This window comes from Gymnogyps californianus, chromosome 10, assembly GCF_018139145.2.
Source record: "Gymnogyps californianus isolate 813 chromosome 10, ASM1813914v2, whole genome shotgun sequence".
NCBI lineage: Eukaryota > Metazoa > Chordata > Aves > Accipitriformes > Cathartidae > Gymnogyps > Gymnogyps californianus.
This window is the reverse complement of record NC_059480.1, coordinates 16,012,819-16,040,056: the sequence shown is the minus strand read 5'-3', so window position 1 is coordinate 16,040,056 and position 27,238 is coordinate 16,012,819. Positions and strand designations below refer to the sequence as shown.

At 45.9% G+C, this 27,238-nt stretch overlaps 1 protein-coding gene across 6 annotated transcripts in view; it reads right to left on the bottom strand.

The window, feature by feature from the left end:
- Positions 1–27,238, bottom strand: part of FGF12 (fibroblast growth factor 12) — a 250,365-nt gene that overhangs the window by 2,601 nt on the left and 220,526 nt on the right. For all 6 annotated transcript variants that reach the window (XM_050902286.1, XM_050902289.1, XM_050902285.1 and 3 more), the window contains one exon: positions 6,602–6,800. In XM_050902286.1, the coding sequence (XP_050758243.1) occupies positions 6,602–6,800 (199 nt within the window). The remainder of the gene's footprint in view (positions 1–6,601; positions 6,801–27,238) is intronic.

Genomic DNA, 27,238 nt, shown 5'->3' with positions numbered 1-27,238 from the left:
GACCGACCTTATTCTCTGACGTGATGTTTGCCCAGGAGAGTTGGGTATTTGTGCTGGCATTGCCCCAGTGCCCCTGACATTCCATACACAAAGTTCTGCCTCAAGTGCAGTGTTGTCTTCACCCTGACTTCTCTGGTCCCAAGCTGGAGAGACCTCCATGAGCTCTTCCCCCAGGCAGCTGCACATACTAAGCTAATCTCACCCACATCCATCCCCAATACCCCATCAGGCTAGGCCAGATGCTTAACCACAAGGGCTGAGCCCGAGCAAAGCCCGCAGCAGCGGCACCACAGCACGTTGCCCTTCCTCAGCTCCCTGCCTCTCACCATGGCCTTTGGGCAAAAACGCTGAGCTGCTAACAAGGCCCATGGAGTAATGAATATAAATCAGGCTACAGAAGTAAACAACATTTGCAGCTAAAAATTAAGGAAACCCTGTACCTAGCAAGCAAATAGGGCAGGAATTATAAGTTTATCTTCCAGCCTAGTGCATGATACAAGTACTGACATGGGGCATGGCTGGAGGCTGCTCACATTATGCTTTTCAGACAGAGCTGTCAAAGCCTCTGTACCAGACAGGCTGTGCCAACAGACCATGCCAGAAAATCTGTAGCAGCATAGGACAAGCGTATTTTCAGTATTTAGATACACCTACAGTATCAGTGTATGCAGTATTTATATGGCATCACGTACAAGATAGTGCCTGGATATTCTCCTACATAAGAGGCTTGTGCGTGTGTGCTGAGCTATGGCCATCGCTCAGCAGCGGCTGCAAACCTGTGTGCACCACGACATGCAGGTGTGTGTGCACCCAGCCACACACGTGTGGAGTTTTAAGGACAGTGTGACATGTTGTGCAACACAGGCTCTTGGACTGCAATTTGTTACTCCTTGTACTGAGGAAGCTTGAGTGTGACTCACGCGCGAAGATGGTAGTCATGGTCCGGGGAGGGGGGCGGTTTGCAAATGGACTGTTGTGAGTGCCCAGATCTTCCCAGCTTTAAAGTACATCTTTGTGGTTCAGGACTAGCAGCACTCACCAACAGGTCTGTTTGGGGGTGTGTGTGTGTGAAGACACACTGCCCCTGTCACCTGCATCAAGGTAACCTACCAGCAGTGTGACAGCTGGCATGCCCAGATGCTTGGGAGATCTGCTGGTGCACGCAGCACAAAGCAGCTTTGGAAGGATGAGCCATTCGGCTAGAACAAGAGTCCCCTCCCTGCTTTGCCTTGCTTCTCCCACCCACCCACACCCACCCACCAAACCAAATACAGCCCTTAATGTCTGGAAACCAAACTAATGCTTTGGAGCTTCAGTCAGATAATCAGCTCCTATGTTCCAGATTCTAATCAACACATCCATATTCACGCTTTAATTGGAAAGCTTGATCCGCTGAAGAGCCACAGGCGTAAATGGAAGGGGGTGAGTGGCAGTGGAGCTGTGCCCATGTCTGGTTCTTGTGGCTTTTGATTCCCTGCTTCCCTGCTAACCAGCAGCGCCTGCCATTCACATGCACAAGGAAACAATTTTGCACAAAGAAACAACTCGCAAATTAGGCAGGAAGGAGACTGGGGGTACAAGCAAGGGGGAAGGGGGTGGCAGGGAGCATCCTTCCTGAAGGCGAAGGCACGGAGGGGACTGCCTGTCACCCAGGAACAGCTCAATCTCTCGCCTGTGCGCTGGCACAAGATCCCAGCCTCATTTCTGCTTCCCAGGCACGGCACTGGCACACCACCCACACGGTGAAACTGAAATCACCCTGTGCTGCTTCCCTGGGCATCAGGGACTGCCTGAGCTTGGGAAGCATGCACCATTTTGTGTCCTGATCCTAGTATTTTTCACTTGGCATTGCTGCAAGTTGAGGAGGTTCAGGGGATGCAACAAACTCCATTTCCTTTCTGGGGAAAGGAATATGGGGAAAAGCTTATTAAAGGACCTTAGATATATCTCATCCATCCAGCTTCACTCCTGGCTTTCCCTGCCCCAGACCCTAGCAAGTTAGGAGGAACCAAATTTTTCCCAAGTTGCCGTTCAGCAGGTAGGCAGGTCGTTAGCCCTGCAGGATCACCACACGCCCCGACGGCAGCCCGGACCGGTGGCTGGGCTGGGCACACGTCCTCTGGCAGGCAGCCCGGGAGACGGGCTCTTTCCCTTGACGGATGCCACAGCTCCGGGTGTCGGCATCTGCAGTAGCGGCTGCATTAGCTAATGCTTTGGTGGAGAGAATGAATTGTCTGAGCAGCAGCTAGGGGCAGGAGGGAGTATGTGATTATGCACCTTCGTTTTCCGCCTCTAATTACTGTGTTCTAAACCCGGTCCCAGCTGATGCGTTTCAGAGGCATTTGAGCTCGCCGTCTATCTGGCGGCTAAATGTGCAGGGTGCTGCCAGATGGAATGACAGTTTGTTCAGGTAAGAAACACAGCACAGGATGACAAAAAGCCAAGCAAAAGCATGGTTAAAATACATTGCATCTGCCATCTAATAAGATGATTAGGAGTTTGATAGATGAACAAGTGAGTTAGTGTGGGACAGAAAACATACCGAAGCCTGCCCACTTGAAAGACAGACACAAAAGAGGAGCTGTGTTAACAAAGACTGATAAAGAGTGTGGGGTTTTGTTGTTTTTTTTTAAAGAACACTTTTTAGGATGTTTTGTGGATTAAGGTGGTATCTTCGAAGATTTTCACTAGGTCTACTGCATCTGCCTACTCAGCAGTGTCTTGTACTTCTTTGCACATCTGAGAACCCTGCTTTAACAAAACTGGGATGTTGCATCCCTGGGAAAACACATTGGGAAAGATCTGGCCGCTGCTCCTTGCACACGGATATTCATCAGTGGTAATAAATGGATCAGACTAGTCATTAACAGGTCACCTTCATATCTGAGACGTGTTCACGTCATGAGGGCTGAAGCACCATGAGTTTGGAGTCAGGGGCAGCTCTGCTGACTCAGATGGAGGAGGAGTTGTCTTCTGCTTTCTGAGGCCAGATTTGCCACCCCAAATGCATTCTGGCTTGGGCCAGGTGAGAGATGAAATGTAGCTCTTTTGGGAGAGCAATCTGGAAATGCTGTCTTCAAGGAGAAGGAAATATAAATAACAGAGCACATCCACAATAAGCATCTGATAAAATTCTCACTTAAGTGACTGGAAAAATCTCCCATTGATTGAGATGAGTTTGGATATTTAAAAGAACAAGAGGCATTGCGGACAGTAGTGTTTGTCCAGCACTAATCACTACAGACACTTAAAGAGACTGAAATTGCTTTAAAAGATTGCTTGGTATCCAAGTGACAATTATACTCAGGCTAATTTCTTATGCAGTCTGGTTCAATCTATATGTCTGCACTTTAAGGGCTCATTTAGCTCAAATGATCAGTGATCAGAAATAAAAAATATCAAAAGAAATGCGTTGCATATGTGTGTTTTTAACCAAAACTGGCACCACACAGTACATTAACTGCTGCCTGCCAGGCTGTTTGCCTTGGTTTTGCCTGTGCACAGATGGGAGAGGAACTTAACGTTTCCCCTGTTATTACTTAGTAAGTTCTTTCTGCTTTCATATTGATTAAGCTTAATGCTATTTCCAAAACCAAACAAATCCTACCTACACTAAACCAGAAAACCCCACCTACCAACCAAAACCCAAAACTTTTCCAGTTGGTATCTAGTGACTTTCGCACAGAACACCTCCAGCATCCTCACAATCTACAGGAGTCAAAACACGCTGTGGGATTAGCACAGCATAAAGCTGTAGCTGCTAAAAGCCATAGATAACACAGACACCACCGTATATATATGCACATGTACACATATGTAGTCCTTAGAAATTATCTGGGAGGATATTTCATATTTATTAGTTTACTGCCCATTTGCAACTTCGAGAAGAGTACTTCTGAATTCAGAAAGCAGTATGAAGCAACGGGAGTCAAATGAGCTCCGGGAACAATCTGGGCTTTTTTGTGTTTCTTTTCCCTGCAAACGCTCCCTTCATGAAGCTGCTGCATAATTTTTCTGCACATGGCAAACAACCGGGAAGTTTCATCTCAGAGATAATTGCCATTGAAGTGGTGGGTGAAGCAATTCCTAGCAATGTATGTAACACCTCTCCTTCCCAGGGGACTACTTTCCTCCTTGCACACACTACTGTGTCAGCCATCATGTGGCAGGGCTAATACTGGTCGTGGTATCGGAGCAAAAGGAAACCTGGGTGCGTTACTGCAGACAGAAGCTGCGAAGTACTGGCCTGAATAAGCAGCAAAGCCCACACGCTGGGGCATGCCCTAGCATTTAGCAGAAGGGACATGCAAATATAGCAGGGGATTGCTTTGAATACTTCCTTAGAGTCATGACAAAGAGAAAGAAGCTGTTAAAACAGGGTAGGAATTGCCCCTTTTCTATAACATCTCTGCTTGCAAGCTCTGCTCACAGAGACTTTGATGGATGCAGTACAGAGAAGTCACGTGGAGCTGAGCGCATTTTACCCTAACCCTCCCCACAAGCCTCTGCTACCTACAATGAATCTTAGGCCTGGGAACAGAGTCCTCTGTCTGGAGTCACAGTCCCAGACAGCTGAATGCTTTGGGAAGCTGACACGTGCCTTGGCTTGGGAGACTGCCAGCTCTTTGATGCAGCAGCGCTCACAGAGGCTGACTGCAAAGCATGTGGAGGAGGGAAGGGGTGGAGGAGCCCTTAATTTGGCTGCCAACTTCCAAAGCGCTCACTCGCTCGGGAGGTTATGTGACAGCTGTGATTGAAGCAAGCGTGGGAGGATGCAACTGCAGGAAAGGGAAGCTCTCGGGCTGGGCTGAGTTTTTCAAAATGAAAGCCAGAGCGGCATTTGCTGCAATGAGAACTCCGCTGTGGGTCAGGCACCTCTATTAAGGCAAGGCTTTCCACGAGGAGAGCCACAGGAATGACCTAGTTTAATGCATGCAGAAGACAACTATTGAGCCATTCAGCAGACACCACACGTGCTACATCAAAAAAGAAGCCTGGATTCAAAGGAACCCACTGATCAGTGCCAACACCCAGCCAGGCAGCAAAGAAATACCAGAAGGAGCTGGAAACCCAGCTGTGAAAACTAGCGCTTGCAAAAGACTCTCCTCCCAGCCAAGAAAGGAGAGGAAGAGACAGAAGAGAAGCTGACCGACCCCATGCATGAAGCAGGCTCTGTTCCTTAGCAAAACTCAATGAGGGCTTAGGGCACCAATCCCACTAATGCCTCAGATAAACAAGAAAAGGCTCCCGGCTGCAGAAAAGCTGTTGAAAACAAGCACAGGACAAGAGGCTCAAGGCCGTTCTCTGCTCTTCCAACATCTCCATCTCCTGTGCAAACGCCACAGATACTCTGGGAATGCTGAGTTGAGTTTCTCTCATCGCACTTTGCTTCAGTGGTCCAACAGATGATTTTAGCCTGCCTTCCTGAACTGGCCTTTCACTCACACACGCACACTCGTCTGCCCCTGCGCCATAGCTGGGAAGCTGTTAAAACAGCTACTAGTGCATGGACTTAGCTGTGGCCTCCACCACTTGTGAGTGGTTACCTGTCAGGAAAGCATCAGTTCATTCCTTCTCTCCACGTGTCCAGCTCTGACCCCACAGCGAACATGGGGGTAGTGAGAGGGGGCACGGAGCCGTGCAGCCGAGGCCAGCCCCAGGTTGCTGTACCCCTGAGGTGGCCACTGGCAGGTCTGAGATGGGTCAGAAAGGCGTACCTAGTTTGGGGATCGAAAAATAGTGCTTTTTCCAAGCAACAGAAAAAAAGAGGTCTCCTTGTTTCCAGAATCAAGTTAGTACCTGTTAAGTACTAGGCTCATCAAACTACATCTCTCCATTTATCAGGGGCCAGCCCATAAAAAGCAAAATGCCCTGGCACGAGCCTGTGGCACACTTCAGCAGTGTTCAGTCAGCAGCAGCAGGGCAAAACTTCAACTCCACGACTTTCACTGAAGCCTCACGCTGTGATGAAGACATATTGCGTGACAGCATCTCATCTAACTTTGGACATCTATGATAAGGTTTCTCTGCCCCCAGTGACTAAGATGTCTTTACATATGAGAAAAAATAGATTTAAGTCATCTTAGGGTAGACTTATAAAGTACATCCACAGCTGTGCTGGTAGGGCCCATTTCTCTTGTGTTACTATAAACAGAGTGTCAAAGTCTAAAATCAGGTGAGATAAATCCTCTCTCTACTGACTCTACATGGGACTGGAAACCCACTGAATGATCTTGGGAAAATCCTCACAGAGAACCCAACGTTATGGTCACTGCTGGATTGGATTCCTTTTGAACTGCTGGCTGGTCGAGGGCTGCTTTCCTTTCCCAGTAACTTCTCATGCTGTTGGGCTTTTAAATTCATCCTTTAGCACCCCAAAGCTGAGAAACCCCTTTGGGATGATGTGCAAAGTTTATTATATGGGAAGGAAAGCAGATAAAATGCTAACAGTGCAGCCCAGCACCTTTCTGAAATGTTACAAACATTGTCCTTGCTTTCTGGTCTTGCAGCCCAACACCTCCATCCAAGAAGCCCCAAATCTGAAGTTGCGAACTCCCCCTCCCCATACCCCACTGATGGAGGGAGTGGGCAGATTCCATACCTTCAATGGGTTTGGGTACAAAATGTGATGAGGGTTTGGTTTTTTTCACTCGGTTTCCCTTCATAATTTGACCTTCTTTATTGAGTCCCAGGAACCACGCTCGTCCGGATTCTTGCTGCCGGTACAGCGTGGAAGAATAAATAACGTAGTAGTTTTCAAACACAGATTCCTTAAATTTGCACTCTGGTGTGAAAACATCCTGCAGTGAGAGAGAGAGAGAAGGAAAAGCAATGGAAGGAATTAATCACTGATCTCCTAAATTAGGCATCACTGAGTGGTACACGACGGTCACACATTGCAGTTAGTTTAACAACAGAAAACAACAGGCATCAGCAATGCCAGCTCCCAGCAATAACACACATCTAGAAAACTCCCCACTGAAAGGGAAGGCTCTCCTTCCCTGGCAGAGCTGCGGTTTGCAAAACAGCCTACAGTGAATGGGCATGAAAAATGTGCAGGAAAAGTCAGGAATTTGCCAGGATTTAGACTGAAATACTAAGCAAAATAAAAAAAAGAGAGCTGAGAAGCAGAGACAGCTTTGCTGCTCATCTGCTGCTCCCAATGCCTCCCCCTGGCTTTGCTCTTACCTCCCCTGTGATGGGCAAGAAATGTGCAATGGTCGTTGTCTAAAACATTGAGGCTTCTTCAAATTCTTACGGGCAAAAGGCAGTTTATCAGGGGCATTTAAGTGGACTCAGAGAAATGGGAGTACAAAAGCAAGTAAACAATTTATTTATTTTCAAAAGTGACGGGACGAAATGATAGCACAAAGCCTGGAAATCTTTCAATAAAGAGAAAGAGTAATTTTAAAGATTTCTGACACAGGTATTTCTTCAGATACTGAGAACTGGTCCCACACCTGCCCAGGAACAGTGGACACATGGGTCTGTCCAAGACATCCCCTGAACCTGTGCCGGCTGTAGGGGTGGCTGTGCTTTTGCTGCTTGCGCTGGCTTTGCATAAAGTCTCAAGGAAGAAACTACACGCAGCCATGGACCAAAACTTGTCATATCCCAGCAACTTGTCAAGATTTTAACAACAGAGAAATATTAAACCTCTTTTAAAAGAGCTGGCTGGCCAGGGGACTCTATGGCGGTGGGCTCCCAAACCTTCACCGAGTCAGATGTGGCTGTTGGTGGGTTGGGTTTTTTTCCCAGACTTTGAGCAGAAAATTCATCCTGGCCAAACAAATTCTCCCACTGGGTTCCTTAAAACTGTGACATTCTTGCAAAAAAAGCTCAAGCCACAATGAATATGCATTTTCTGAGGAAAAACTATTTTAACAAAATTCCTTCTTGTAGGACCCAGACAAGGTATCTCAGAGCCCTGTGAGTGAAGGCACGTGCTGCTACAGGCAAGAGATGCTCTCTCCCAAGCCCTTGCCACTCAGAAGTCTTTGGGAGCTTCTCCAACCTTGCTAATGGAAAACCCATGACCAACATCTGAGCAAAGCATCTGGAGTAATGCCACATATTTACTGCAGACCTCATTTAAGAGTGAACATTTTGAACATTCAGCAACACTCAGGTATGTGTTCCCAAGTGCTTTGGGGGTTATATAAAGTGTTGCTGGTCTGACAATAAATCCAGCGTGCAACAGATCTACGGAGCGAGGCAGGCTTGAAGCCACAGAAGATAAAGCACAGCAGAAAGCACGGAGCTGTGCTGCACACGTGAAGTTTGCATCAATCATTAGCGCCACACAGATAAAAACACCATCAGCCCAACAGGTCATTTTGCCCTATCTGAGGGAGTCTTCCTTGCTGGAGAAATAAATATTTTAAGAAGAGAGTGAAACAAGTTAAGAGAGATCTAGATGACTTAGAGCACTATAAAACAGTGTTTGAAGTAGCTTCCCAAAAGATCAGTGTTTAAGCACTCCTTAAATCTGCTCTTTATCTGCAGGCTTTGTCTTGCCTCGGAAGACACAGCTCACCCAGGAGCCAGGCAGTTTGCAGCAGCTGCCTGCGACCGGCTGGCTTGGGGGCTCTCCTTGGCATCAGGTCCAGCCAGGCAGCAAGCCCTGCGATGGAGAGCATCTCTAAAACCAAACTGGACAACCCAATCCCCTTACCCATGCCTTCGTTACCCCATCAATAAAAACTTATAAAGAAAATTCCCTTTAGGGGGACTGAAAAGTTGGTAGGCTGTGAAGGATAGCTACCAACTTGATCAAAACATGGAATTTACTGTGCATGAGAGATCTGGATTTTCAACGTCTGTTTTAATTTCAGCGTGGAACAAAAGACTTTTTTATTTTCAATGAAGAAGAAATACAAAAGCTAGTGCATTTTGAAAATGTTGCTTCAGAAAGAAAAAAAATCTGGATTTAAAAGTTATTGAAAATCAAGTTCTCAGATAAATATCTATTTTAAAATTACCACAGTATAATATTTTACGACATGCAGCAGTAGTTCATAAAAGCAGATGTCGTATTGTATACCCATTTGTACCAATAAAGCAGCAAAATTATTATATTATTTTAAAGCAAATGTATTTAAAGATTATCAACCTAATGAAGATTTAAGAAAAATAAAGAAAAAATAGTGATTTCCTTTAAATGTTTAAGCTCCCCCACAAGCAAACAAAACTGTCCCATTGTTTTTGTGAGTTGGCTGGTTGATTCCTCATCCCCCACAATCCAGCTGAAATAGCACTTCAGGACACTAACCATGGCAACACCACCAAGAAACATCCCAGTTCTTCCCATTTGGCAGTTTAGAAAACCCACAGATTTGACAGCTAAGTTCTACTTAAATAATGTCATTTTTATTCATTATTATTATCCTTTTTCTTACGTATATCACCTCATCAGCAACAGCTAGTGTCCCACTGTGCCATGTAGGGACAAACATACACCAGGACGCAATTCATCCTACCACCAAATTGACACGCCGCAGGGTCTTCACAGGTTCGAGCACCAGAAATCTTTGGTGCGGGCACTACCACGTGCAGACGTGACACAATGAGCAAGAGGATGGAGAAGGGAAAACCAGTTGACCAGAAAGGAGATGGGACAGACGAGCAGGCCACAGGCCACAGGCCGCTCTCCCAAGTGCGGCCTGGGGATATTTGGAGTGTCCTCTAAATCTATTTAATATGCAAACCCTTATGTTTTTCTTCATTGATATCTTCTTGGTGGCCAATGTCAAGCCTTCAGCTACATCGTGGCACTTAGTTTCTGCACATGCCTTTTGCTGATGGCTTTGGGGCTACCAATAACAAAAGGCTACTGGGATATTAATGGCAGAACCTCTCTACAAGCTTTACTGCCAAAGTTAATTGTGGCAATTACGTTGAATCAGGTGGGAACTGCTGTTTCAGTTGTCTTGGGCTGGGAAGAGCTGGGAAGAAAGAGGAAAGTGCAGGTGAGCGCATAACAGGCTTCACACTAATAAAGCAGTTCGTAGAAGCCACTGCTGCACAGACTGAAATCTGAGATAACTGAAGATATTTTTGGAAAATCACTGATCTACTGGCCAGACCTCTGGGGCACACAAGCTTTGCCTTTTTTTTTTTTTTTTTTAAGATGAATTCAGTGTTGATGAAATGTGCTAGATGGACAGACCTGGAGTCCAACACTTTCTGTTCAACCCACATATACAGAGGGGGTAAAAAACAGCAAAGGGATGCTCAGGCTGTGTCCCCCACGTGCTTCTGACGGGATGTAAGGACATCCTCCTCCAGAGGTAATGGTATGGTAAGCCCTGGGGTCAGGAGCACCCACTTCACTCTCTCACTTGGTCCAGGGACCTTTTGAAACAGGCTTATAACGAACCCCACTCAATTATTTTCCCAACTCTCTCCTTGATAGAAATAGCATGACCAGGTACAACACAGTGAGAGGACAGATGGCTTCATCTTTTAATCACCGGTCTTTTTTCAGTCTTTAAATAAAGAAATAAATCATGACTCTATTTTCTGCACAAACTCCATAGAGTTCTTGGTCCCCTGTCCGCACCGTCGTGAACTCAGCTCACTCAGAAAACCCGCCAGTTCTCCTCATTAAAGAGTATGCTTGTGATTTGGAAAAAAAAAAGGAAAATTTGTCTAGTTTTATCTTCATGTGAAATATGTGTCTTTGACTAAATTACTTTTGCACACAAAGTAAATAAATACATTTATTTGTTTACTATTTGGAGATTTAGAGCCTGAGGTATTTTGTTAAATGTCTATAGATATTACTGAAAGCAGTTTGAAAAAGCAGATCTTTTTGTAATTGTTAAACTAAAAACCTGCATGAAATATTTGTAAAAGAAATGTTAGTAATTTACATGCAAAATGATTAGCATCTGCCTGCAATTTGTTTTCTATATCTCAATCCAATCCCTTGAACAAAAGGCAATTCCAGTAAGAAGAGTAATTAGATTTGCTCTGAAAAACAAACATAGGTCTGGTTTGTGCTAACTCTAGTTTTATTGGAAATTGCACAGTCTAGAAAAAAATAAAATGGTAGCTGTCACACAGAAAATTAGGGAGACCACATTCAATGACACTTGGAATCAGAGGGAGCTAAATGGATGCAACTGCCATTTGGGGGGGATTCAGTGTGTCAGACCTGCTCAGAGAAGGTATAAGGTACCATGGATTGCCCCAAAAGCTATTTCTGGTTTAGAAAAACAAGATGTTTCATTTATCCTTGATCCCAGTAGTGTCTCCTGCCATCTCTAGATGGAAATGTGGATGGGATTTCCAGGCACAAGCCAATCTCTGTATCACTTGAGCCAGTCTGGTCCTTCAGGGAGGTGTTGGGAATGTCTGGCCTCATCTGCCCCCCCTGCAGCACAGGCTGGCAGTGATTTGTGAGAGGACAGATTTTTTTTTTTTCTAATCTACCTCAGCTTTCACCTGTCCTGGTCAGGTAAAGCTAACCCAGCCTCTTGGCCTTGAACATAGTAAGTTTGACTGGATGCTCCTTTGCACTTCTGTAAAGCTGGAGAAGCTTCACAGACATCAGCAGAGAAGCACCGCTGTCAAACCTGTAGACGTGGGGCTGCAGGGTGTTCAAGGAACGCGCTGCCACCCTCGGATGTCTCGGCTCTTTCAGAAAATGTGGATCCAATGGTGTCACAGCCCCAGTGCAGTCATAGCGCACCCAGGGCAGTGGACAGCCCTGGTGCCGCTCCAAGCAACAGAGAGCAGTGCCAGCCCCTGCCTGTACCAGGCTGGGAGCATCACTGCCACTGGCACCCTGAGCGTCCTCAGCCAGGAGGTGCAAAGAAAGGGTCCCCCGTAAGCAACAGCATGGTGCTCCTGCGTTCTGATCACGAGAGCGAGCAACTTGCTCCTTTGTTTGTTTAGTCCAAGCTCTGACTGGCACAGAAGCCCCTGATGTCCCCAGACCATGGCAGAAATGGTGACAGGCTTCCATGTGCAATGCTCAGGGACAGCCAGGAAGCCAGCAGAAGACTGTCACTAGTTGTTGTATTCAAACCCAGCTGTTCACTCAGCGTCCCCCCAGACTGGGCCACTTGTTCATATTGCCTGCCATTTCCCTACAAACATTCTCAAAATTGCCAGATAAATAAAGATCTCTTCCCCCCACCCCCCCACCCAAGATCTCCTTTTATTATAACCCAAAGGAGAACAGCAAATATACACATCCACATGCAAATCTAATGACTTAATAAATTTAGTCACTGAAACTAGCAGCAATAAAAGAAAAAGCCCATTCTGCAAGTAGTTTGTGTCATGGTTTAGGAAAGGGATGTTAATTATGAGGGTTGAAATATCTCACACACACACACTCCCAGAGTAACAGTTTTCCTTTGTTTACAGCACTTGCGGGTTTCTCTTTTATGTTCTGCACAATTACTGAGCCAGATCTTCAGATGGGATAAAAGCACTAAACTGCACCAAAGCCTATGGCACGGCAAGGCTTCCCTCCCAGAGAATCTGGCTCAGGATACTTACTGATGTTAGTGCTAATACTTAGAGCTCATGAAGTCATTTAAAACATATTAAGTAGGAATCATAAATATCAGCACAGCTATCAGCAGTGGCATTTCATTGTGGTTGTGGAGGCAGACTATGGAACGACTGGATCGTGTTCACTATGTCTGTATAAGCACTGCTCCATCCCAGGGGAAAGGATGGCATTGCAGAAGAGCATCTGCTTTATGGTGCTCTTTACCCAGTAAAGCCCATTCTACATTCCCCACTGACCTCAGCCAGAGCAGGGTTTAATCAACACCCGTCTGATGCCAACAGCACCGAGAAGTTCAGCATTGGTATCAATGTGCATAGACCTGTGTGGATAAGCAAAGACACTGGATTCTTGAAGACATTTTAGCTCCCAGATGAAATGCAAATGCCCAACTCCCATTTAAACCTGTGGAAGTTCAGAGACTAAACATGTCTTTGAATATCTGAGAATTTGTGACCACAAACCTCATACTATAGCAGTTGATCCTGGCATACTCTTATTCCCAGGACAGGTCTTTAACCGTGTAGGTCCTGTTCACAGGATAAGCCCTATGCAGACCACAGCAGCACTCCCACAGGCAACGATGGCTTCCATACAGCCTGATGGAGTTCAGTGTCCTGCCTCAGTGTAGCTTCTTCCATGACCTAGGGTTGCATCTGTCTGGAAATGCTTTAAAATAATTGTAGCTGAGCTCTCTCTTGGCATGTGATCAAGAACCGCAAATGTGCATCCAAACTTTACATCTCATCACATCTTTGTCCAGATGGCAGGTGATATTCTACTGTTCACACTCCACTTTTCCTCCCCCTTCTAGCTCCATAAGAGATTGGTGACAAGTCTTCTTGGTGGCCTTTTAGAAGTAGGAGAAAGCAGATATGTTTTAAAATAACAAGCTGCTATATGGGAGTTTACAGCCCTGCTGCAGAGCAGAAATTCACTTGATGAGACAACATGGTATCTGCAAGTATTCTGGCTCCGCCTGGACCATCTGTGGGCTGGAGGGAGCACATTTTCAAATAAATCACCATCCATGCAGGTCTGGTCTCCAGCTCTGGGAGCTGAGAAGCAGCATTAGCAAGCAATCTACCTTACTGCCTCTGAAAAATATAACTAGAGGGCTATCTGCCCTCACTTTTGTGGGAACTCTCCATGCTCAAGGTACGTATTTGTTCAGTTGGCTTCACTTTAGAACACCCAAGCAAGAGGTGGAGAGCAGGTCTGCTAAGTCTTGCGAGCTGACCCAATATTCCTAGACAGGCAAAAAAAACCAAGTGCTGGACGAGCCTCTGTAATGAAGCTGCAGATCTTTATATGCAGACACAAGCTGTCCTAAAGCACCTTTTCACGTTCAAGGACTGATTAAATTATCCATATCACCACAGAGGAAGTTTGTGAATGCTGGAGACAAAGGTGTGATTGCAGCGTGGACATGCCCAAGGTAACCCTGCAGCAGCAGGGACATCTGCCCGGGCACACAGCAGCGTATTGACCAAAACCCATGGCAGGTTCTGCAAGACACACTGAGCTCCATTCTGTCCTGGCTAACTGGTTACCCAGATCAACGTGAGCTTGTATAGATCCACACAAGCTATGCTCTCACATTTGGCTACAAAGCAGATGAACCTACTGAGTTTTGGGGATCCAAATTCAGACCTGTCCATCCCACCATACCTCAGTACTTCATAAAGATAAAAATGCCCAAATTCACTGCATTGGCCTTTGGCAAGCCGCTCATGCAATCCTGATAGGAACACAGCTTTCAACTTAATGAGTGCTGACAAGAACATAACTTGGGAGGACTCTTCAAGCCGGGCTGCTCACTTCCACACCTCCCCGGAGAACATGGGTAGGCTGGGTGAGAGAACAGCTCCGGGAGTTAAGATTTGGGTACCACTGACTGCACAGCTCTGTGTACAGTGTTATCCAGGGAAGTCTCCACATCAAGCAACTCACGGATAGGGCACTCAGAGCAAGTCACATATTTTGTCCTTTGCTTCACTTTTTCTTAATGATGGACCCCAAATTCAAATTAATGGTTGGATGGGATAAATTTTCATCCCTTCTTTTTAAAATATAAGGTAAATTTGGATTTTAATTGATTTGTTTTTTAATTTTGGATCTTATTTCAAGCTGGAATTTTAAAGCCTTTTAAAATTTGGAGCTACTACAAACTGGAGTAGTGATCATAGCATAGCTCATTCACATCGCACTTGGCCCATCCAGTTCAGCATCACTCTTTGTCCTGGTTTTGGCTGGGATAGAGTTAATTTTCTTCTTAGTAGCTGGTACAGTGCTGTGTTTTGGGTTTAGAGTGAGAATAATGTTGATGTTTTAGTTGTTGCTAAGTAGCACTTATCCTCAGTCAAGGACTTTTCAGTTTCCCATGCTCTGCCAGCAAGCAGGCATGCAAGAAGCTGGGAGGGGGCATAGCCGGGGCAGCTGACCCAAACTAGCCAAAGGGATATTCCATACCATAGAACGTCATGCTCAGTGTATAAACTGGGGGGAGTTGCCTGGGAGGGGTGGATCACCGCTCGGGCATCGGTCAGCAGGTGGTGAGCAACTGCATTGTGCATCACTTGTCTTTTCTTGGTTTTTTTTTCTCTTCTTTTTTTGTTTATATTCCTTTTCATTACAATTATAATTTTTTTTGTTATTATTATTATTATTGTTAGTATTATATTTTATTTGACTTTAGTTATTCAACTGCTTTTATCTCAACCCACGAGTTTTACTTTTTTTTTCCTCGATCCTCCATCCCATCCCACTGGGAGGGGTGAGCAGCTGCGTGGCACTTAGCTGCTGGCTGGGATTAAACCATGACACTCTTCTAGGAAAGCAACTGCTTCCTACAAAGAGGGGGTTTCTGACAGCATTGTCTCTGGTATTGCATTCCTGGCAGCCTGGGGATCTGGTGAAACCCCAGGATAATTTCTAACCTGGGAAGCTCAACTCATCCCTTGTCTTCTCTACATTCTGTTTTTCTGACAAAGTGTCTGAAATTGGTAACAATGTTATCAACTCTGCTTACTCCAAAACAGCATCCAGAAATACATCTTTGCATTCAGAGATAATGATCATGAGACAAGATGGGACAAGATGAAGATATGTTAGCCGCATACAAGAAAAACAGATTTCCTAAATTAGCATCGTACTGCCTCATCTGCTAAAGCCTGAAATAACTACGAAGAAAAATAATAATGTAAGAACCCTAGAAACACAGCCAGATGGAATGCTTTGAACCTCTGATCTCTCTATGGGGCCAGAGAGAGTTTTTTGGCATCAATTTGAGCCTGAGCACAGGGCACAATAAACTGATTTGTGGCCTTCGGTTACTTTTGCGATATTGCTATTTTTATTATGGTTGATAATAATAACAATGTATAAACTAAAATAATGATTATGCATTTATAAACATGACACTATTTTCTTCTGATAGTCAAAAGAAACCTCTTAGTGGAAAATTAGCAGCCAATATTAGATTTATCGTGCTATTATTTATAGTAAAATTATCCTCAAAGGCTCAAACCAGAGTACGAATGCTTTGGGCATTTAATAAAAATGCCCTCACCATGACAGGAGTACAGGGAAGACCTCTTATTTTCTACATTTTTGTGCTGAGATCCAGAGCACCAAAAGACCAACCGGCTTGCTGGGTGTTCCGTAAAACAAGAGGTGTCAGAGCTAGTAGAGAAACTTATTTCCCCCGGGTTCCAGTTCAGTTTCTTAGGCAAACACCCTCTCTTTCTGACATAAATGAAATAATGCAGTTATAACAATGTCAGGGAGAAGGGGACCGCGAGTGAGTCCCAGTCCTTGTAAGGCAGAGTCTCTGGTGGACGGTGTTTTAGCACACAGACAAAACCATGCTTGTTCTTACCCGACGGTACAGCCCCGCACGGAGCGCAGGTCCGAAGAAAGAAAATGGCCTTAGTCCAATTTTCTGTGCAGCTCATTTTCTGAAGTAACACGTCACATGGGCAGAAGATAAGAGGACTTGCCAAGGAGCTCACCAGGCCTATTACAACCATAAGCTGCTGATGTACTGAGATAGCGTCTTTGCTTTGACTCTTAAATTCAAACCGCAAGACTCGGTGGAAACACACCATCTCCGACACTCTCCCTATCTTTCCTAATGCTGGAAAGATCTCTCCTGCATTAAACCAATTTCAGAGCTGTCATGACCAGGGCTGGAAATTCAATTTCTTTGCTGCTGAAACTTCCATCCTGAAAATGAGTGGTGCTATTTTGACAGCTTACTGACAGGTTGGCTACAACTGGCCAATTAACAGCAAGCCCTGTGGTCTAAAGCATCAACTGAGGCTGGGGTGAGCTGGTGTTGGACAGGCAGGATCTTACAACCAAGACGAAATGTTATGAAGTGTGACAATTTACGTGGCTTTCCCCTCCCCCTTGTACCAGCTGCTGCGGCACCTACACAGAGAAAAGGAAAGGTTCATGGCATATTCCTGGGTGGAGGCCAGCTCTGCTGCCCACTGGGAGAGTCAAAGGGAAACCACTGAGATCTGTGCCTCAAAGCCTGCGTCCCAGCAACATTTCTGCTGACAAAGCAAGCAAAAATGGTCAATGCTGCTTCCTTACAATCTGCCAGAGTGACCTTGAGATGTCTGCCTCATCTCTGCTAGGGGCTGCTTTACCGCAGCCAAGCAAATTACATGCCCAACACTTCAAACCCCTCTGCTTGTTATCCCAACCACCAGTGAAGGTGGGTACATGCTATAAAGGAAGACTGTGAAGAGGGGTTGCAGACACATTTCTGTTGCTCCTGAGCATCATTTACTGACAGTGGAGAGAGCCTGTTGATGAACATCTGTCATGTAACTGAGGCACTGGATTTTAATTCCTGAGAGCAGGCTCCTCTGCTGGTCCTGACTCCTCCAGGCTCCATGTCCTTGAGCTAGACACTTTGGGCTAGTGTCCCATCTAATTAATATTCTTTAAATTGCTCATTGTGTATGAAGAGTCTGTCTTTGGTTGCACACAATAGAGGGATACTCAGCCTGAGGAATGAATGAGGCTCCAGCTCCTCAGAACATTTTTGGGAGAGAAAGAGGAGAAAGAAAGTGTTTGGCATGAAGTGCAGACAGCCCTTTGTTCATTTATTTTCTGGGAATTCAGAAAATCAGCCAACTCTCCTGTGACAGAAGTCCCATCCACATATTGAGCATAGTATCTCTGCATAGCCTGAAAGAGCTGACAAATCTCATAGCCCAAAACAACTTCACAGAGAAGACTGGGCTTATTCATACCTTGAATGGATTTCCACAATACGCATGTGCTGACAACCTGACTTGTTCTTTTTCTGTTAGTTTCCTTTTGATGTGAAATAACCTGTGGACGATGCACAAACATTTTGAATAGACCTGACTATGCCACAGCTTAGATCTGACTGTTCCAGCGTGAACAGTCTTGCAGCAGCCAAGTGACCCATCGTAGCTGATGCTTTGCTTCCCAGGAATCAGACCGATGGAAGTATATCATCAGGGATTTTGCAGTAGTGGCTATAGTGAAATTTTTCACTCTGTTGCACACTTTGCTGGAGAACTCAGATTAGCTTTGGCATCTGATCCTGTTCAGAAGCCAACTAATGACTGCAACTTCCAATCTAAGATAATATAGTCACTCTAGAGAGAGTAATATAATACACTAACTCTATTTGGCACAATGAACAGTAAAGCAGGAGACCATTTTATTGTGTTACTAGTATACAGAAGACTGTGCAACTATCTTTAAATTATACGACCCAAAATACATCAACAAAGCAATCCAGATTTAAAAATTGCTATTTCCTATTTGTAGCTACTTATTGCAGCATGCAGTCCAGTGAGATCCAGGGTTTACAATCAGATCTGCAGACATTCGATTTTGTTTTACAGAGGCTGTGTCTACAATGCAGGACCAAATGCGTAGAGTGAAACTGTTGGTGGCAAGGGCTGAACACTCACACTGTACACATTTCAGGATGGGTTCAGTCTGGTCTAGCTGCCACCTGGTCCCATGGGTTGAATATGTGGCACTTCAGGGGCACTCCCAGAGGGCACCCTTCAGTTTAGCTTCATCCAAAAGGAATCCAGTTTGTACAGCCTAAAACCACTCTGTGGTGCAAACCGAAGAGCTGTATGTGAGGGTGACTGGAGGGATTGCTCCAAAAGTGCAGTCCTGGTCTGAACTAAAACACTAATCCCAGAGATGGCTGGGATAGTTGGCTTACTGCAACAGGGTATAATAAAGTAGGCATGTGATGGATGTGAAATGTCAGCGACCTACTGCACACTGGTGATCCTTAAAAGGAGCCGAGGGCACTGTGTGCACTCTGATCTAAACACACACTGGAAAACAGGGGTGTGAGCAGCATGCTGTAACCCGGGTGGTGGCTGTACACAAGGTCCTCTTCTCCTGCCGTGCAGAGTTTGCACTTCAGATTGTTCCTTTATGATCTGAAATGCCTCACAGCCACACTGGATATAGGAACAAGAAGCCTTCCAAAAAGCACTTGCCATCAACGTCCAGAAAGAGAAATAGCTACATTAGCAATGAGAACAACAAAGGTCAGTTGTTAAGCCTGCCTATTTGAATCTCAGTACCTTGCTTGCAGAAAGCCTGGAGTTTACTACGTGTCACAGCTGGATCCTTCAGAGGTCTGAAAACATTTTTCTTAGCATGATAAATTTTAAAGAAATCTTGTTCATCTGTTCTAGCAAACACGTTGAGAGGGGGAAGAAAATCTCAGGGCTGTCCTGGCTATATCACTGAAGAAGGAACGTGTCATTACTGTTTTCTTCTGTGCTACTCCAGAACAGGGGGAGAAAAATAAAAAACAGACCAAAAAAACCCACAGAAGAGAAACCATTTGTTCACAGGCATAACAGTCCTTTCTTACTATCCACAATATTTCATAGTTTTCATATGTTTCCATCAATGCTGATCAGCCCTGAATCATTAGTGCTGCAACAAGAGCAGAATTGGATCCTCTAAGAATCACTAAAGCTGGACTAAACATTCTGTTCAAGGAATAAACACTGATTCATGAATGTTTCAATTAAAATGGATATGATCTCTTTCATAACAAGGGAAACGAAGGAGAAGAGTAGAAGTCCTGGGGGAACGTAACTTCTGGTGCTAGGAGAAAAAGACACAAAGATAACCTGTCCCAAAGTGTCTGATTTAACTCAACCAAAGGCAGGGATGTCACGCAAGCAGAATGATTTAGCAAAACTCTGTTATCTGATGATGTGTTCATACTAACAGACCTGAACAGTCACTTCTGCCCCTACAGTCTATGGTGTTGGGGTCAGCAACAGGCGCACAGTGTCCCCCCGTCCAAATCAGTCACACAGGGCAACGAACAGTGTAACCACGAACAACTGTCAGCGTATTTCACAACACGAAAGCGTTTGGAAGGTGAAAACCTGTGAAGCAGAAATTCAATCAGGCAAGTGGCAGAATGCTTATAAAATCATTGGACTTTATTTACTAGTTTTACACTACTGCATCTCTACTGACCTAACCAAAGCATATTAGGAAACTGCTAATACACACAGAAATACATGCAACAAGCCTATGCACTTAGAGGAACACACAGAAAGTAAGAGCACCATGGAGATCATTTTACTTAGAAGAGGGCAGTAAAAAAATATGAGGCATGTGCGGCACAAAAGAAAAATAATGAGAGTTGTGAGATTTTGCTTTTTAAGCTGGTCATAAAAAAAATAAGCTTTCAACTGACAATGATGCTTTAAAAAGTCCACTTTCTAAATTTAACTTTGATATTGAAAAGTCTTGGGTTTTGTTCTTTTGTTTTTTTCATTAGTGTAAATTTGATAAAAAACGAGGCGTGATAATCCTAGCGCTACACATTTTCAAAAGCCGTTTTTTAGCTCTAGCCTCTTCAGAGGGTACAGATAACATTTGCATGGATACAAAGCCCTTGCAGAAAGAATGCTCCTTAAGGGCAGAGCTGGCTGTAGGGTTTAATACGGTAGGAGCTGAGATTCAAAATCAGCAGCGTTCACATTAATAGCCATTAAATTATTTATTCATATCAGGCTCTGGAAGCCTGTAGAAAGACTAGGTTGTTCTGAAGGGCTCAACTCTCACAAACTTTGTTGCGTGAATTACTTTCAGTTACCGTTCTGAGGGATGTACATTCATTTTTACAAGTCTTGACGTACACTAAAGCCTTTTGTTCCTTCTTTCCCCAATTTTGTGAATGGAGGAAAAAAAGTCTCTGCACCCAGCCATGTCCATATCCAGGAAGCAGCTGCCGTGGTGGAGCACAGCCCATGCTCCAATGCAGCAGGACAGACAGCGTGCAGTGTGGAAGAGGCTCCCTGAATTATTTGATCCAGTCCTTGTTATGGCACAATACTAGTTCTCAACAAAGCTCCATTTATAACACTCTGATTTCTTTCCCCCACAACTCATACTACAAAGCTCTTTTGGAAGCCAACTGCTCCAAGAGCTACAAATCTTCTGCTTTCCAGCCAAAATCTAGCCCAAAGCCCCCAGTGACACAGGCATCAGGTTCAGGGGTCTCAAGGGACTCCTGTGGAAAGGCTCTGCAAGGAAGGCAAGCGGGCTCTTCAAACAAACCGACCGCCTGCACCCCACCAGCCAGCCGACCACGGTGCTGCTGCTGGTCACCTCACAACCATGTCAAAAGCCATGTGAAAAGCATCACTTCTTGCCTGTGAGGCCAGAGGGACAAGCAGCAGGGCCACAAAAAACTAACCTGAGCTGCAAAAGATGCCAACAAGGTGGTATTCTGCACTAAAAAATTCTCAGCCTTTTTTTCCCCCCACTTGTGTCCTGAGCCCTACTGCTGACCTTGATCCATTTAATTACCTCCATAACCAAATTACGCTGTAGCAGAATGTAATTATGCAATCAAGTAATGAGCTATGGTTTTGCTCTTGGTCTTGTATGCAAAGCCACCTTTGAAGAGGGTGATAAAAGAAGCGATTATTATAAAAGGACAGCGCAGCCCCATGTACCAATTACCGGCCATGATGCAGGGGACAATGTCCGCTGGCAACACTGATCCATCAGCTGCTTTTCACGGGCAGCTGGCAACCTTCTCCGTGCCGCAGCCTCACAGCCAGCGCTGTGGGTTTCATCCCGACGCCAGACATACGCTCACGATAGGCATGCTGTGCGACGGGGCGGCGTTCCTGAGGATACCAACTTCTCCAGCGAGTCATCTTTGTTTCCAACATGCCTATTAAAACTGACTTAAGAACAGCTGTACTGAGCCAGACCAGCAGTCTGGCAGCGGTCAGCAGCAGCACCAAGGGAAAGGTGCAAAACCAGGGCAAACTTGTAGTGAAAGGTTCTCCTTGCTCCCAGCAGTGGGGAGCTTGTGCGTGCTGGATCCGGCGGTGGTGTCCTGGTGCTTAGGGAAAGCATCCAGCTTCCCGTCCTGGTGCTTAGGGAAAGCATCCAGCTTCCCGTGGGAGTGCACGAGCATGGCAGGCGTGGTGTGTTCACAGCAGGGTGCAGGAGCTGACATAGCTCCCCAAGGAGAGGCAAGAAGGGTCTGAGCCAGGAGAGGCTTCAAGGAAACATTTACAGGAGGGAGGTTTCCTGACGGGGCTCGGCTTGGAAGATCAGCTCCAGGATTGCACTTCGCTGCCCAGCTCGGCGGAGGCTGTGCCCCTGTCAGGTCTCGGCCCATGGAGAATTCGCCTGTGTCGAGATTTCAAGGTGGGTGGGAGGAAATGGCAAAAGAAAATGTCATATTTTAGGCAGAAAAGAAATTGCCAAATGTAATTTTGACCATCGTGATACTTGTCTGTGTCGTGCTAGACTCACACTTACACTGGCAGCTCAGTGGGACAGAAGCAGGATCAACTCCATAATGCCACCAGTAAGGGTGGAGGTTTGTCCCTTTAGGGAAACAAATGGTGCCTACCAGCAGAGCAACTGAATATTTTTGTTTACCTCACACAAAGGTCCTACAAGGGATGGAGAAAGTCCCACCACGGTGAGGAAGTAAAGGACACAGAGAAATGAGATCAGTTGCGTAAGATCCTTGGAAAGGCTGTGTCAGAGTCAGAATCTGGATTTTCTGAATCCCAGCCCAATGCTTTCAGTGTAAAAGCCTTCCTCTGCCCCATTCAGGCCAGTATGGGAAGGCACTGGCATGCCAGACAGAGCAGGATTCAGTGCAGCCACAAAACGCTGCCCTTTACGTCCAGTCTGCAGGAAAGCTCCACCCTACATCACCTTCTAAGCCCAAGAGCCCCAGCACTGAGGCACAACATTGCTGTGGCCCGTCTCTTTTTTCTGACTCTAGCAGTAGCAGTATCAATGTTTGGGAAACATGAAGTCATTCAGCAGCAATGCCAAGCACAGGCACATCAAAAAGCCCCGAAAGGTCCATGGAAATGAATTCCCTATCATCAGCAGCAGTCTCTCCCTTTGCAAAGATAAATAGCTTTTTATGTATGCAATCTATGTGCTAGCATGTACTGTACAGCTGACAATGTTCAGCCTCCAGTGTAACTTGTCAAAGCCTGATATGCCTTCCCTTAATCAATGTGGCAAGCTCCTGAACACCATGTGCTTCAAGCAGTGGGCTGTTGTCCCTGTAGGCAAAAGAATGAAGTGCACTGTCATCCTTGCTGCTGCACTTCAACACATGCATCTCCTGGTGTTCAAAAGCCAAAACAGAGCTGGATGCAGCTCACAGCTTCACCAGCACAATCCCTCTAAGCTGTGGCTCCTCAAAAGGCGCCAAGGTGAGGTACTGCAACATCCCTTGGCACCATGTGAAGACACAAACCACAGAAAGCAATGACAGGCAATGCGGGATGGCCACAGTGCTTCAAGGGCCTCTTCTTGTCCCAGTTCTATTTGTGCTGTTTCTTTCTGTTCATTTTGAACTGAATAGGATGAGGGTCATCCCAGCATGAATCATTCATAAAGCAAATTCCCCCTGTATTAGCTGCTCCACACACCTATGCAATGCTGGGACAAAGGATGAATCTGTGTAGACAGTGACTAGAATATTGTGGGTTTAGGAATTTGTGGCCAGATACTCAGGAGTATTTATAAGGGGAATTGCTGAAACCAGACAATTTATGAAAATCTGATGACCACAGAGCAGCCGGGGATGCCTGAGGTGTGGCAGGCAATCCCGCAACTCCAGAAGCCATTTGAAAGCTAAAGGTGTGCACCCGGGGACAGGGCACTGGGGAGATGTGTCTGCATTCACAGGTCATGCAGAACAACTGCACTGACTGCACTTTCGGAAGAAAATGTGCTGGGGACAGCAGGGAAGCACAGTGATTTCATCTTCATCATATCCAACAATAGCCCTTTCAGGGATGACCCTGCAGAGTGTTTCTTCTTAGGGCTGTTCAGACTGGGAAAAGGATGTGCTCTCTCCCATGCTTTTCAGGGTGCCAGTTTGCTCTAAAACCCCCAAACAACTTGTCTCTTCAGTCTCACAATATGGGCAATGCCACATCATACCAACTTCTTCCCCTTCCTTCAATTCATAACTTACATTATCTTTTTCCCACTCCTGATTCCTCCTTCTTTATTCCCTGGCACTTTATTTCACCACAGCAAGCTTCTGGTCCTGAGCCACAGTTTTAGACAAATGAGATCACCCAGAAATTCAGCTGCTCTGACGCGTCCTTCAGGCACAGGTCACACACACTATGCCATACTCTATAAACATTTAGACACAACCCCCCTTTGTTTCAACTTCCAATTGACTGTAAGAAGCAACTTCTCTTTGGCAACTTCCATCACGCAGAAATGTGAGACAGGAAAAGGGCTTTTTAAGCATAATTAGAAAGGGACATATTGTTCTCCCATGGGAAACTTCGCCGGCATGACAGAGCAAGAAAGTAACAGGACAAAGGTCACTGTCAACGTCTCGTCCCAACACAGAGAGCCTCAGGCCCGGCAGTCAGCAAGAAATCTCCAAGTGCTGCACACATGAAATAAGTTTCATGCAACTGATTTCAGCACATCTATTACCCTCTCTCTCCTGCAACCCTGCATCACGGCACAGAGCAGTGACAGACAGAAGCCCCTTGGCTGGCAGCCTAATCACACAGGACAACACCGGAGCTAGGAGCTATGAACTGGTCCAGCCTGGGCTAAGAAGACCAGGCTATCTCATGCCCAGCATGGGATGGCACGGGGGTTTCCCATTCCCTCCTTGCTCTCACACGTGCAGTCCATGGTACATAAGCAGCCCTCATCACCTCTTCTTAGTGCTAGTGGTAGGAATTTGGGAAAGATTCTGCACTTCTCAAACCACCCTAAGAGCCAGCAGGGATCCTCCTGGGGGATCTTCGCAGCCCTGACCCACCCGCAGGCGAGCAGGGCGGCCCCGCAGCTACGCCATCCCCACCGCCTCGCGGGACACGGGAGTGCTTGCCGCACTGGGCTAAGGCTGAGCCATCCCTGTCGCTCCCCTGCGGGAAATAGGAACGCACGCAGCAGACATATATATTCAGCGTGTCCTAGTACATCAGTACTGTAAAGGTGCTGCATAAAAAGGCTGGATGAGTTCAACACATGCAGCATTTTAGATACACCAGGCTGACTTGTATATATTGTGCTGCCTACACATGTGCAGCGGCTGCTTGCATGGGATTTCTGCTACCCTGGATGAAACCTCAGCAATGGCCAAACCTCTCTGCTTCTGCCTGGGGGAAATTTTGGTGTGAAAAAGGAGTGTCCTGTCCTGCTGCCACACTTCTGCAGCCAAAAACCCCCAGGTCTACCCCCAACTCCTCGACACCACACGCAACTCTCGCAACAGCTGGTAAGTGCTGCAGAGACATGGCTCCTGCCCAAACACATGACAGTTTATTGCTGTTGCTGTCAACTCACTCTGTTGAAAATAATCCAAACAGCCACAGCAAGAATCTTTGGCCAAACAGGTTAATTTCCATGAAAAAGCTGTTTCCAAGAAAGGACAGAGTTAGAGGTAGTGTGCAGCGATCGATGGTCAGGAGCAACCATACTCAGAAATTCAGACCCTGAGTGTATCGCCGGGACTGAATGGGGTTTGCACATAATGGCCCCAGTGCAAGGAGGCTGTCACCACTCATAGGAGAAAAGGAAAGAGCAGGAGAGCAGAGCTCACGTGCTATGGCTGGCTGCTCTCCTCTGCAGCATGCACTGACGGCAATCCCAGAGCTGCGAGAGCACTGTGGGCAGCCCCATGCTCACATGGAAAAGACAATCAGAAATTGAAACACAAAGCAACCTCAATCCTCCCTTCCCCCAAAAGATAACCCCACTGGTTTGGCAGTGTGGACTTATATCCACTACCCCACAGCACCTGAACACATGGAGTAGCAAAAGTACTTTTTTCTCTTAGTAGGAAATTGCTGTCTTATAATCATTCCCCTCAGCTACTGGATTCATCACGTCTTTAGCCTAAAAACACAACAACAGATATGCAAAACGTGCCTGCACCACTGCAAGCAGACAGAGGCATCTCCTCTCTTCTGTTTATCCCTGTATTTAAGAGCAGATCACCAAAGAGAATTTCAGTAACTCTTGCTCATCGATTCCCACCTTGTCCAAACAAGAGTCTTCCCAGGACAACCACACTGAGACTAGATCTTGGCCTCAGCAAAGGCAGCATCACCACTGCTGAGAGAAAGCAAGAGAAAGCAAACTCCTAACCCAGCTCAGGGTCCAACAGATGCATTCAGGTCCTTGCTTCCCATCTTTATTAAAACTGATATAGCCATGTGCCACCAAAAAAAAAAAAAAAGAGAAATCTTAAAAAAATAATCTGGGCAGGGCCTGGTATGGATGGAAAAGGCGACAGAGGAAGGAGTGTGGCTGGCAGAGCCACAGCCTCCATGTCCCATCACACCAGGGTGGCTCTGTGACAAAGCAGGGGACCTGACAGCTCCAGGAGAAAGGCCCATTTTTAACAGAGGGTCTCTGCACAGACAGCAAGTTTGGTGCCATTGGGTTACGCGGTTTGTGCTTCTTAGGTTTGATTCTGTCCAAATTCATATACTTGTCGAGAGGATGAAAGTGGTGTTGCAGCTTGGTCTGTCTGCAAGGATTTCATTGCAGTGTGTATGTCTCCTCATCGCTTGGCGGCACAGAAACCAGGGACCAGGCTCTCCAGGGAATTTATGACGTCAGAGTCATCCCTCCTGTAAGTAAGGGAGTATTTAGGGCAATGATTCCCAAAGTCTGAATATTTCATTGATGTTGTGGAGACTGGAAAAAACACTGACATGCACTGTCTCCATCTTGGAAGGAAGCATCAAGGACCTCATCAGATTTTGAACGTTCACCTTGGTCTGATGGTGCCTATGCAAAGTTGCAACCACTTTGGTGTTAGGTGAAGACACCAGAGATTGTTCTTGGAAGGTTTCTACTTCTGCCAGGGAGGGGATAGGTTGTGGCTGGCTGTGGCTGACAGCAGGATTTCCCTGCTGTTCTGTCAATACAGGTATAATATTAATTGCAATTTTCTATACCTTCGAAGAAGACAAATACACTACTCGCAGATGGGTAAAACTTTTCTGATTTCCTCTGACCTTGAAGATCGCTTGACAAAACTTTCCTCTGTATTTTAAATGCTGTTTCTATATTATTGATGAGTCCTTCAGTCACGCCTAGTGAAAATCCTTTAGACATTCAGAGTATCGGAGATTGGCTATTTGGACAGGTGACAAGCCCATTTCTGCTAAG